Genomic DNA, 13,779 nt, shown 5'->3' with positions numbered 1-13,779 from the left:
GAATAAAAAAAAATTTTAGGGAAAAAACACTTTTCGTTTCTTTATTCATTGAAAAATCCTAAAATGGCATCGCTTGTATTATCAGGCCGAACGTTTAGAAATTCCGCAACATGTTGAAATTTCTTAACGTTTGGCTGATGTTGCGAAATTTCTAAACGTTCGGCTGATGTTGCGGAATTTCTAAACGTTCGGCTGATAATACAAGTGATGATATTTAAGAAATTTTCAAAGAATAAAGAAACGAAAAGTGTTTTTTTCTCTCTCAATATTTTTTGACTCTTGCAATTTCTTTGAGACTTTTTTATATATAAAACTGACTTATCCTGGGACTTTTTAAACTTGATTTGAACCTTTGAAAAAATAACTTTTTTACAAATTTAAAGCATTGCTGTTAACATTATGTAGATATCTCAAAAGAGAAAATCTGGCTCAAATCTCCCCTTTTTAAGCTACCAGAAGTACTTTGTCAGTAGGAAAAGCGCTCTTGTTTGTTTTCTTCTAAAACGAAATCAGAGAGGGAAAGAGGAAGAAAGTGCCATCTTATATAAAAGTCCTGTCTCTGCATGTTGACATTCTGCCAAATTCAAGACCGCGCGCGCGAAGTACCTGTCCCTGCACTAATCCCTGTCCTCTGTGTGACACGCCGAAAATCTGTTGCCGGCCGTGCGAGTTGGAAAGAGGGTGGGTCTCTCTTTTTGCGGCAAACTTTGTCCATTTCCTCTTTGCACCCCTCCGCGCTGCTGGGGCGAAGGAGATTAACTTGTTGAGTTTGTGTGCAGTCGGGAGGAGGCGGAGGACCTTTGGCAGCGGCGCGCGGTGCACCTGCCCCTAAACTAACTCGTTTGTCCGACATTAATTTTTCACGCTGTCCATGTCGCACTCGTAAAAATTTCATTTCCCGCGCGACGCCTGTTTTCGTCCGCTTTATGAACGCGTACACGGCTCGGGACAAAAGTTTTAGCCACCCAGGGGGGCCCACCACATGATAATAATATAATACGGTCGCACACACTAGCGACAAATTGCCTCGTAAAAAGAGTTAGTCGCCAAACGGACACCAAAAAGTAGAAATCAGAAAATTTGGAAAAAACAAAATAACAAGTTATACAATTTGTAGGGTAAATACTTAATTTTTTTAACTGTATTTAACGATAAGATTAAGTTTTTGTTCATTTCTGACTATAAAAATTATGAGTTTTAAAGTGACGATTTAGAAAATTTGATAGTTCGCGACTTTAGTTGAAATACTGTTTCAAGTTCTTAAATAAAGTTTTATTCGGAATAAATTGGGCGATTTAAAAGTTATGAGTTGGTGAAAAAAGTTACTTTTTAGGTTAATATATATTAATTGTTCCATTTTTATTAATTTTATTATTACAATTTTGGCTATATTTTTTTTAATGTATTTCATTTTTTTTTATTAATTATAATGTTTTATTTTTTTTAAATATGTTTTGAAAAATATGATGTATGTAAGGATATTATTTAGTAATCTTAAAAAAATAATTTATTATGTTGTTTTTATTTTATAATATTACCGAACTGCAATATAATTATTTCAACCTATATTGCAACCAATTATCGTTTATTGGCACTAACAAATTTTGAGAGTTTATTATATTATATTTTTTTTACATTGCCCTTCGTCCTTTAATAATGCTTAAAAGAATAGATGATGGCTTAATGTTACATGCAATTTTCTCATGCCAGCTTTCTTATTTGTCGCTCCACTATTTTTTAATAATTGTTACTCCTTATCGGAAATAGCAGGGAAAAAATGGGAAAGAAAAGGATTTCCCTCTTGACAGATCTTCCCTTTCTCTCTCCTCTGTGTCTGCATTTCCGCCTTTTGATAATCGGAGAGCTTTCAACAGAGACTTTGTGCATCAAAGAGGAGTGAAATTCCCTCTTCTCTCGCCAAATCCATTCTAAACCAAAGCTCTGCTGCGTGTTTCATATCAGCCACGAGCCACGGCTTACGCAATTAGCGCCACTGAGTGCACTTTTGTGTTGCTTTTTCGCACAAGAGATTTTTTCATTTGAAACCATTTGCATCGCGGCCAAGTTAAAAGCTTCCTGTACATAGCTTTTCTGCATTCAAATTGAAGTGCAGAGTTGCAGATTGATTGAAAATGTATCCTGAAAAGGAAGATATGTAAAAAGACTTTTCTATTACGGTAAAAATGTGCATACATCATGTTTTCCTAAAGAAGTTTATGAAATAATTTTTACATTTTAAATGGCATTCATTGATTGAAAACTATGAAAGCAGTTAGAATTTGTGATAAAAAAATAATTGCACATTTATTTCAAACAATCAAAATTTTACTTCTACTTTCATTTTTCTGTCCAAGGAAAGTTTCAGGAAAAACTAATGGTAATTTTTAAGTTTTAGGAATTCCAGGAAATTTGAGCTGTAAAAATATATATAAAAAAAAACGGGAGAAAATTTAAAAGTAAAAAAAATGTTGTTCAAATAAGTTAATCTCAATAAAAATAATTGCATATATATTGAATTACGTGAAAATGGGAAAAATTAGCTGTGATTTATAAAAATATGGAAATTTCCAGAAATTTTTAACAAAATTAACCAGAATTGTTTTTTTATTTTCAAATTAGATCAAGAAATTTGAAAAACTTGCAGAAATTTTCAAAAGTTATAATTTTTATGTATATTACAGATTGATTCAATTTGATTATTGATTAACCATCATTCTTAATTAATATTTTTATTTGAATGCCAATGCTTCTTAAATGCTCAAGGAAGGACGTCTCAGCAGAAATGCTTGTAAATAAATTATTATTATACAAATATTTGTGTAATGAATTCTGTTGTTGATGATTCCGAGGCAGCGAACAATGCAGCGGGATAAATAATCGGAAGTTTCCGAGAGAACTTGTTTCCCCGTTGGCGTGAATATAAACAGCGAGAAAGCGTCAGAATTTATCGAAATCATTAGGAGGCGCAGACAAAGAGAGGCAGTTTCGCCCCGGGAGGGGAGAAATGAATCAAATAAATTTCTCGGCATGAAGCGGGAAAACAGGGAAAGAAAGAGAAAGAAAGGGCTGCGCGTTCTCATTTGGCATGCACAGAGGGAGACGATCATCGGCTCTCTAATCCAATAAATTTCTCTTGCGTGCCTCGCCGCGGCGCTTTATTGTTTTCGCAAACAAACTCGGCGAGGGCGAAAAATGAAAATTTTGCGGCTCGTGTAAATCTTTGTTTGGTGCGCGCGCGCGCGTGTGTTTGTGTGTTTTATGTATTCGTCTCTCGGCTGCTTCGTTGTTATTATTAAAACGAACAAACTTTGCCGACGGCAACAAGGCCGCGTCGAAAATTCGCTGTGTATTTTCATTTCGGCCGTGCGTTCTGCAGACGTAATTTATGAAGATGAAGTTCCCGGGAAAAAAAATACCCGACCCTTGGCATTTGCGAAAAGCACGATGAGAGTATGGCTGCTTGAAATTCCTCGCCCTTTGGGCATTCGCACAAATTTCAGCTCAAAAAACATGGTGGAACTTGAATAGGATTAAAAATTGATATTTTTTTAATTCTTGCATGTAAATAACTGCTGGAACGCGCTATGATTTCAACCTGCTGGAGCTGAAATTTACTATGGCATTTTTTTTTTTAAATCACATATTTTCAGACTTCTGCATAAAATATTTAAAAAAAACTTATTATGCCTATACTATTGGTTTTTTATTATTTGAAATAATTCAGTAATTTAATTAATGATTGTTTCTTTTTAATTATGACCTATTTAAAAGTTTTTTATTTATTATCGTGTTTTATTTTCCTATTGGGTTGGTCTCTTGCCGTAGTCAAGCATTTTTTGCTATGAAACAAAAAATGACTTGAAATAACATCAAGGAGGAAAAGCTGACAGATACCAAGAATTGATTATTAAATTCCTCTACAGCTCACCATAATATGTTGGTAAAAAGAAATTTTTTGAATCTAAAGTTAAAAGAAATTCTACCGCAACCAAACCAATTTTAATTTAAAATTTTGGTTTCTTTATTAATATTTAATAAAAATTGAAATTAATTGAGTGAAAAATATTCCGCATATTGGTGTTAAATTAAAATTGAATTTTCAATTCGGCAATATGTAAAAACATGGTCCAAAATAATTTTTTTTCAAGTAAATTAATTCAAGGAAATGAAACATGAAATTTAAATTTAATAGGACATTATAATAAAATCTATTTTTACAGATAATTAAAACGTATGTTTATAATATTTCAAGTTATTTCAGATTTAAAAAATGTTTTTAATTTTGTTTGTAATTTATTTTTTCAAGTTAATAAGTTAAATTTATTAAATTATGTGAATTGAATGATATTGATAAAACTATTGTGATATTTTGTTTTAATTAAACATTTTGTTTTGAATTTTTATAACTTAAACTGCTAGTATCATTGAAAAAGAAAAATTAGCAAATTTATTCTGCAATCAAATTGTCAGTTATTTTAATTTCTTTAACTCATTTGATGAAACAATAAAAATTTTGAAATGGAAAAAATTATTTGTAATTAAATCATAGATCATAGAATTGGAAAAATGATTTCAAAGTTTTATTTTTTTTCCACGCACCTTCCCTCATCACATAGGGGCCCCTGCACGTCTCTCTTTCTTTCTCTTTGATCAAAAAGATTCGTTTGCGAGCGAGAAGAGGAAAGTTGAGAGTACCTGGAGAATCGGCGTCGCGATTCGCAATTCCACTCACGCCGCCAGAAGACAATTAAAAAGCTCGAATTGGGATTTGAGCCGCGCGCGCGTTTTTCGCCGAGCTGCCTGCTGATGAGGGCCCGCGGGGAGCGAAGGGCCCCGGGGGCCGCGCGCGTTGCCGGCACGGAATCTCGATGACGCTCGATCGTCACGTCAAAGTCGGATTCGCGGGGGCATTGGTGGAAATTTTAATCCGAGACGCGCCTGCCGAATACTGATAGTGCCGATAGTGAGTGGAATACCAATTAGCCGCGGCTTGATTATCCTCGGGCGCCGCCGCCGCCGCGTTTAATTAAATCAAACCAAATTCGAGAAGCTGCTCTGAATTATTATCGCGGCTGCTCTGTAAGTATATTTGAGCTCCTCCTTTTGCTTTATCACCGCCCGTAATGAGAAAGTTGGCCAGGAGAAAGATTCTTTTGAATTGTGCAGAAAGACGTATTTCTGTGAGGGTGGATTAATTACGCGGACAGGTTTGCAATGAAAAGAGACTTATCTTTGCTTTTAAGATTATTCAGAGTTTATTAAAGTGATTGAAAACTTCTCTGATATGTCAGCACTATGCACAAAGTTAACAGAAATGTATTTTTATATCTATTAAAATTTCGTTTCCAATAAATATTTGAAAAATTTCCAGTTTAAAATGCGCTTCATTTTATCAAAATATACTATTTAATATTTTTTTTTTTACTTTTTTTAAAAGATTCGCAATTTAAATGTTGAAATTATGTTATAATTGCAGACATAATAATTCAAGCAACACAAAAATATAATTTATTAATAAAATTGTTAGGTTTGGTTTGAGAATTAAGATTTTTTGTCATCCCTTTAAAAAAAAAATAAAAAAAACTCAAAATTTGGCAAATTTTTATTTAATTTTGCTGCAAGTTTATTTTTTGACAACTGAATTTGAGCCAAGTACAAAATTTGATTGGTGAAGTCCTGATAAAATATTTAATATTTTATTCTAATTGGATGAGACGTGCAAATTCAACGACTTTCCTGCTCGGAATTATTTGCAAATATGACGATGAAATTCTCTCGCCACGGAAAATTCCACATTTAATAAAAAGGTGGGAAGGTGTCTTGGTCGATAACAGCCGAGATGAATTAGCGTCTGTGGCGCGAAATAATCTGATTAAAGTGGCGCGCTGGTGATGAGTTGGAATGAATTTTCGCCACACCTCGCGCGCAATTTAATTTATTGCGAAAGTTGCTGCTCAAGTTTACGATCTGATAGCGGCAGAGTCGTGTAATAACAGTAATGGCGCGCATATGCTGCAGCTCAAATGAGGCGCTGCACTTCTTCTTCTTTCCCTTCTCACGGAAAAATGTCATTTCCGCGCCTGCACTGGCACGGAAAAGACATAAAAGGGAGTACGCGCCAAATGCCCAAAGTTGCTCCAACACACTTTTCCAATATCGAGTAACTTTTTGCATTTTCCTGCAGACTTTGTTTTTTTTTATTTTGTTTCGAGAGTCTGCTCGGAAACGAGGAACTTTTATTGGAAAACAGAGTTGCTGGGTGAAGAAAAAAAATTGATCACGCCGACTGCCAACTTTTCATTTTGTTTGAATAAAACTCAAATAATTCGCATTGTTTGTGGGTCAATCTTTACTTTCAAAGTTGATTAGACTGGAGAAAAAGTGTCTTATTTTGTAAGAAATGAATTTTTTAGGCTCAAATTTTAATTACAAAATTCCACGTAATGTCGTTTTTAATGAAAAAAAGTTATATTCAGACAGTATATTTTTCAAAGTAAAAATGACATAAGCTTATAATTGCATTGTTATTTGAAGGGAAACAATTAATTAAACTTTAAATTGATAAAAAATTGATAAAAAAATCAATCGCTCAAAGTTTATGCTAACTTAAAAAAACTGAAAATTTAAATGAAGTAAATGATCTAAAAAAAAGTTAGAGAATAGTCCAAATATCACATTTTTTTAAATGTGTTTTTTGTTTAAATCTTCAGAATTAATACATTTTCAGAGGACATTACATGATTTATCAAAAGATCAGCGCTTAAAATTAAAATTTAATTTTAGTTTAAGATCCATTTACGTAAAAGACAATGTAAAAATTTGATTTTGAAATGAATAAATTCATTATAATTTAACTTAAAAACAAAATTTCGTTCGTAGCAAATTTTCATGCAATAAATTTCGTCGCGAAATCTCATTTTGCAGGTTATTGAAAGGAAATAAAATTGCCCATATTTCACGCTTACGAAGGGCTTACAATGCGATTTGCCGGTAGAGCGAGTCAATTTCTTGCGTCGAACGAGATAATTTTCGCCAGCGTTAATTAAACGCAGCTCATCCCTGGCCGATAAATAGGGTATACTCGGGCGAAATTGCCTTTTAATGGGATTATTATTCATGCAAAAAAATCCTTGTCACTCGTCAGGAAGGGTTGATTGAAAAATGGTGGTGCTTATTGTTTTAAAGGGGGCGATTACGAATGCAGCAGCAGCACTCGAATGCGCGGCCTTTGTCCATTATGAATGGCGTGTTTTGTGCTCGGACCGTGTGCTTGACACCTGACGGCCGCCGCGCGAGAGAGAGACGAGAGCACAAACCCGGTGCCGATCAATCAGCCGACAGGTTGAGCACCACATAGCCCGTTCGAAAGGATTAAAAGAGAGAGCCAATGGGCCTGAACGACGCGCTTTGTTTGCCAAATTTAATGCCATCGACCGGCCATTCACTTTGACACGACATAAATGAGAAAAGGTCAATTTAGAAAAGTAGGCGCATAATTCTAAAAATAAATAAAATAATTTTTTTCAATCAGATTGTATTGTAACGATTAAATTTAAAAGCCAATAAAAACGTCGTGGATTCATGAAATGAGAAAAATTTAAAACTTATAAATAATTGTAAGTATGTTTTTTTTTTATAAAAAATTAACAGATAATACGTTTTTATAATATTTAAGATTAAAATTAATATTTTCGGTTTGTCGATTTAAAATTTAATAATTTGGTGTCATATTTGGTTATTAGTTTATTAAAATAAATGGAGACATAATTATGTTCGTGATAAAATTAAGAGATTTTGTTCAAAGGAACTTATGAGAAAATTTATTTATCTGTGCTAAAGGCATTGAATATTAATTACAAGATTGCTATGAAAGCATATATCATTCTACTTCTTGCATTGTATTTGTTATATTATTCATTGCGTAATATTCTGATTCAGCATCTAATTTTAAATTAAAAAAAAATAAACATCATTTTATAAAAATATATCAAATGAAATTCTGAAGAAAATCGTCAAAAAGTTCGTATGGTGGAAATTGTGCAAGAAAATTTCACACAAAAATAAAAATGTCCCAAAATAGTTCGTTTGTTGTCCCACTTATTTTGACTCATACTGATATAGATATCTACTGTCAGAATATTTCTACCTTGGATTGAATATTGAATAAAAAAAAACGTAACTAAGAAGTTGTTTTTTCCTGTCTAATCGCAATAATATGTTTTAAATTTACATCCACATTGTGCAGAGCCATTTTATTGGCAGAAATTCAATTTCACTTTTATATTTTGAACTATTTTACAAGAAATTTCTTTTCACGATCAGTATCTTCTTTTTCCGCCGGTTATTAGATTGGAAGTTTTTTGTAACCTGCTCGATTTTGGAGGGATTTGCACAACGTCAATCCATCTCTCTTGCGTGAACTCTTGATATAATTAGATGAGAAACACCACCTTTGCGTTGGTCCAAGTTTGGTGCCAATTTTTCCATCCCGTGGTCAGATTAATCAGCGTCCAGCGAAAATCCGGCTCACGTTTCGCTGCTTTCGCCCGGGGGCTAATTGCGCCGAGTCAGCACTGTGTGTGTTTCGCCGGCAGCTAATCTATTTTCAGTTTGTTATTATTTGCTCGGCGGCATCAATTCATGCGTTCCATACAATATAATAAAAAAAAGCAGCAGCAGCTTTATCAGAGAGCCATCTAATTTCCCATGAGGCGGCGGCGGCGGGCCCTTTTTTCCCGATTTGCTTTCCCACATGGCTTGGCAGCAACGTGGCGTGAGATTAAAAAAATTTCCAGAACAAAAATTGCACTTTATTGATTTCGGCCTCTCTCGCCTTTCGCGCATTCCGGCTTTAGATTTTCCGGAGGGTTGTGGTCGCGTGTAATTGTGTAAAATGATATGCGAGTTCCAACAGGTGCCGAAGCGTCAATTTAAAGTAGTAAATTTATTTTAACTCTTTTCAAGACGATTTTAATCAATATTGAAGAATCTAATAAAATATTAATGGGTCCATAAAATTTAATGTTAAGCTCTCTTGATATTAAGAAGTTAACATTTTGTTATTTTCTCCTTGATTTTGATAATATTCTATTATTCTTTATCTATTTTAATGCACGTTTAACTTTTGTTCATTGTTAAATTTTATTTGGTAATATAATTTTTTTTTAAATTTTTGTGTAGGACTTCAACAATTCTATCATTGTAAGTTAAATCCTCAAAGAGTTGGAGAGGAGATACTGGACAAAATTTGTAGTACAAAATAATTATAATTTAATTAAGGTTCATTAAATATTATTCACGCCAACTTGTGTAATGATTAACAAGGAAAAGAGAGGTGAATTGAATTATTGTAAAATAAGTTTCCTAGATGGGGTTTTGTGAGCGAGCTTTATTGTTTTAGTTCTAATAAATTTTTCCTGCTTTTCTTACGTACAATGAAACCACTCCGCTCCGCATACAGCACATGAAAAACTGTTTTTCAATTCAATTCAACGTGTTTCTAAAGCTGAATTCTATTGATTGCATAAAAAAACAATTTAATCAACAGCTTTTTTATTTCAGAATCCAGACCAATTAAATTTAATTGCACACTTCTGATTTTGCATAGATTTAGAATTTTTCTTTATTCATAATAAATATATCAAAATTTAGTTTTTAACTATCAATTGAATATTTTTTTCCACAAAAAATGCAGGTAAAATTACAAATTGATGTTATGTTGAGGGTTAATTTTGACGTTTTGAATTTACTCTTTTCTCCTTATTAGATAAAACTGTGCATTTATTTATATTGCTGGCGTTGTTAGTTGGATAGAAATTGGCGAGAAAAGAATTTTCAGTGCCAACCGAGCCGCGCTTAATTTGATATATCTCGCAATTAAAGCGCAGCCCGGGCGGGATTTATTGCCCAGTGCGAGTGGAGAGAGAGATCGAGGCTGTTTTATTTGGCCATATATCCGCTCGAGGAATGCAATAAAATTTATTGTTCCGAAATAATTTCGACTGGCTGTCTTCGTCCGCTCGCTCGGCTGGGGTGGAAATTTTCAGCAAAATTAACTCCGAGGCATGGCGGCGACGAGTGACATGGGGACATTTTTAGGGCCGACGTACACAGCAGCAGTACATGCGGAAGACACATTCAGGCGATTTATTTGCGTCCGACGACTGGATTTATTGGAGCGAAAGCAGGACTGAAATTGAGCTTGCATCCTTGCTTTTTAAAACTCTGGCAATACTTTCAAAATTGGCATCCTTAATCACAATTTATCTTGTCATAAATGCTCTGGGTCCTCTGGGAATGCTAAAAATTTTAGTTTCAAACTATTACAACTGGCTGAGAGCAGTTGAGGTAAAATTATCAAGTTTAGTGATTAAAAATTAAATTAAAAATTTATAATTTACACAATATTTAAATTTGTCAAGATGGTATTCAAAAGGAATTCAATACTACAGTATTTAAAACACTGTTAATATACATTTTAAAATGTTTTGTAAAATTTCATCTTAAATTGAACAAAAATAATTTTTTTTAATGAAAGGGCAAATAAGATTAAAGTTTTGTTCCAAAATAAACTTAGCTTAATTTATTCAAAATATATGAGACGTATACAACTTTTTATCCGACTCTTATTAATGAAATGTATTTAATATATTTTGGTATAAGCCATAATTTAATGTTCATTCAAATTAGTTGAAATTTTTATTCTAGGTAGATAAATTTACTGTTAAATCGAAAATCTGTAATTCTTAAAAATCAGTGTTATCATCAAATTTTGGTAAAAACAAATTTTTCTCTTGAGCTAATATATTTCTTGATACATCTTTCTGTTTAACTTTTTAGACTTATTTTGAGGCTCTTTTCTCCAGTTTAATGGATAATAATTCTCATAAACCTAAAATACACCAGGATCAAATTTAAAAGTGTACGCAATTTCATGCCACTGATTTTGTGAGCACAAAATTCACCCCGGTGTTCAAATTTAATTTCCCGTGGCTGGTCTTGAAATATGCGCGCAATTACACGCAACCCTTGCCTTGTTTTGCGGGATCATTATTGCGTATGTGTGCAGCGGCAGTGAAGGGTGCGAGGGAGCACCTGAGCAATAAAATAACACACGAGAGGGGTGCATTTTGAACGGCGAGAGGGAGAAAAGAGAGGAGGAATAAAGGGTCCGTGCACTCTCAACATCTGCAAACGTACATTAAAACGAGCGGCGCTTTCCACTGCAGAGCAAGAGAGAACTGCGAGTTAATTCTAGGCACGTTTGCGCCGCGGTTGTAATTAGTAATATAAACTCGTCTGGTCGGAATTAGGCTGCATATGCCAGATTAGCGCAAATTACGCCGGCCCCGCGCGACCTGCCCTCGCTTGCTCTCTCCGTCCGACTGGCCAAATAAAGCATGCATGTGTGCGACTGCCAATTTGATTACGCTAATTAAATCCTCGTAATGACGAATTCATGGCCGCACCACTCGCCTTCGGCCGCTGACCCCGCCACGAGAATTTGTTCTCTCTGTTTGAAATTGAGTGGTCCCATTTCCAGACCTGCCGAAACGCGGCAAACTTGATGAAGCCTCAAGATTAACATTTTATAAAATAGAAATAATTAAATCAAAAATCTCCCAGCTAAAAGGAAAAATTTCAGTTTTTATTTTCCCCCCAATCCTGAAATTTTGAAAATGGTAAAAAATCCTTCATAAACTAAATTACTTCTCACAAATATAACTTTAATACTTTTTAATTATGCTTTTAAATTTTAAACAGTTTTTGTAGCACCCAAAATGTTATATGAAAGAAGATCATGAAGTAATAACTTATTTAAAACTACAAATTACTCTCTAATAATTAAAATTAATGTTTCTTTAAAATTCCCTTTGACACGTCTTACAAAATTAAAAAAAAAATAGCCTTAAATATAGTTTCATCCAGCATGTAATAAATTGTTCTATTTCAAAACTTTCCTATACCCCCAGATGTGAAATTATTGATTTCTTGACCTTGACCCAAGCAAATATACAAACGTTTACGGGCCTAACGCCAGATATAGCAAAGAGGACATAAATTATTTCAACCTGAGAATCAGAGATATAATATTAAAAGTTAAAGGCCATGTTTTTAGAAAGAGCTCACATTTCTCAGTAATTAATCTGGTCATGGATTCATTTAATTTTACCCTAAATCTCAGTTTGCTCATTTTATTATGAAATTTGCGACTATTTTAATTATTATGTTTAAAAAATATTGCAAAATCTCGCAGACTTAATTCAAGTGTTTCTCATTTTTCCGATCGTATTCCGCTTTTTCGTAAAAAAATAATATTTGGAAATCGTTCTTACCTTTGGCCTGAGGGTGACTGCGTGTCTGTAGAATCGTTCGGCTTCGGCGAGCTGTCCCGATTGTCGTAAGGCATTGGCGGCGTTGAAGACGATTTCGTAGTCGTCGGGGGCGAGCTCGGCCGCCCGCACGTAATTCTGGGCCGCCTCCTCGTGCCGCTCGAGCTCGGACAGAAACTGGCCTGCAACCGAAAAGAGCAAAGTTTTCAATTTCGAGCCGTCAAGAGTAATCCGGCGTCAGTTTTTCGCTTGACATTTTTTTTTCAGAGTTTGTCCAACGTGTCAACCGGGTTGCATAACCGCGTCTCTTCTTGGGCGGAATGAAGGAAGAATAATGATGCTCGCGGACGTTTTATCGTGCTGTCTACAAGATAAAGAAGACGGACTGACAAGGGTTTTTAGCCACGGTAGACCTGCTCTCCCTTTTCCAGTGTGTCGTGTGTGTGTTCATATTTCATAAGCCGCTATTTTTAATGTCCCCCTTCACTCACTCCGGCAGCGCCGAGGCAGATAGGGCCCATCAACCCCTAGATTTCGCATATGCGCGGCGGATAACAAATGAGATGTTGAGCAAAGCACATGATGTTTGGCGAAAGGTTAAAACGCGTGTGGGCGGCGCGCGGTTTCCTTTTGTGTAATTTTCTACGTCAGCCAGCTTAAAACCTGTCAGTTCCTCTTAAATTATTCATGGCGTATTTCGTACGTGAATACATGAGACGCATGTTCTTGAGAAAAATGTGGTTGGCAGAAAAGGTCTTGTGCAAATTTTCAAATGAAACTGAACGAATCTCAAATAAATTCGGTTTAACAATTTAATAGTGTGTCAAACTAGCTGTTAAGTAGTTTTTAATACCTTTTCATTAAAAATTTAACCAAAAACCACTTTAAAGATTCCTAATAAAATGTGTGGATTTGGGTCTCATTTTGTTAAAATTTCACAAGCGTGTCATTGAAGCAGCCTAAATCAAAAGCAATTTTTATGGATGAAGGTTAATGCAAGCAAAAATTGCTATTTTTCCTTTAGAACAGTAAACAGTTTTAAAATATTTTAACAAAAACCATTTATGAAATTGTATTTTTGAAGTTTTTAGCCAACGCAATTCAAATTTAAACTGATGACTGATGAACAGAATAGATTAATTAAAAAAATCAAATTTCGCGCACTTCAAATTTTTTTTGCTTATTATTTTTTTAATTAAATGGTGTTAATCAATAATCAATTGTGAAACAATTAGAACAGATTAGGCAAAAAAAGCAAATTAATATACGTTTTTTTGACGATGATGAATTATTATTATTTCCAAAGAAATTAATTTTTCAAATTTAAAGTTAGTTTAGAATTTAATTTGGTAATTCAAAAATCAATTAATTTTTAATCTTTTTATGCAAAGGGAATTAATTTTTGATGAAATTTCCCTTAATTTATCAAACGGTTTATTTGATTTGA

At 34.0% G+C, this 13,779-nt stretch overlaps 1 protein-coding gene and 1 long non-coding RNA gene across 2 annotated transcripts in view; one reads left to right on the top strand and one right to left on the bottom strand.

The window, feature by feature from the left end:
• LOC132205872 (protein O-mannosyl-transferase TMTC2) overlaps positions 1 to 13,779 on the bottom strand; it is a 189,796-nt gene that overhangs the window by 10,115 nt on the left and 165,902 nt on the right. The window contains exon 12 of the mRNA XM_059635221.1: positions 12,336 to 12,514. Coding sequence (XP_059491204.1) covers positions 12,336 to 12,514 — 179 coding nt within the window. The remainder of the gene's footprint in view (positions 1 to 12,335; positions 12,515 to 13,779) is intronic.
• The window catches only part of LOC132205873 (uncharacterized), a 111,948-nt gene that overhangs the window by 56,613 nt on the left and 41,556 nt on the right, over positions 1 to 13,779 (top strand). The window lies entirely within an intron of this gene.

The sequence above is a fragment of the Neocloeon triangulifer genome, unplaced genomic scaffold (genome assembly GCF_031216515.1).
Source record: "Neocloeon triangulifer isolate White Clay Creek 2 clone unplaced genomic scaffold, ASM3121651v1 ptg000003l, whole genome shotgun sequence".
Taxonomy (NCBI): domain Eukaryota; kingdom Metazoa; phylum Arthropoda; class Insecta; order Ephemeroptera; family Baetidae; genus Neocloeon; species Neocloeon triangulifer.
The sequence above is the reverse complement of the archived record's forward strand: the minus strand, read 5'-3'. Positions and strand labels throughout refer to the sequence as shown.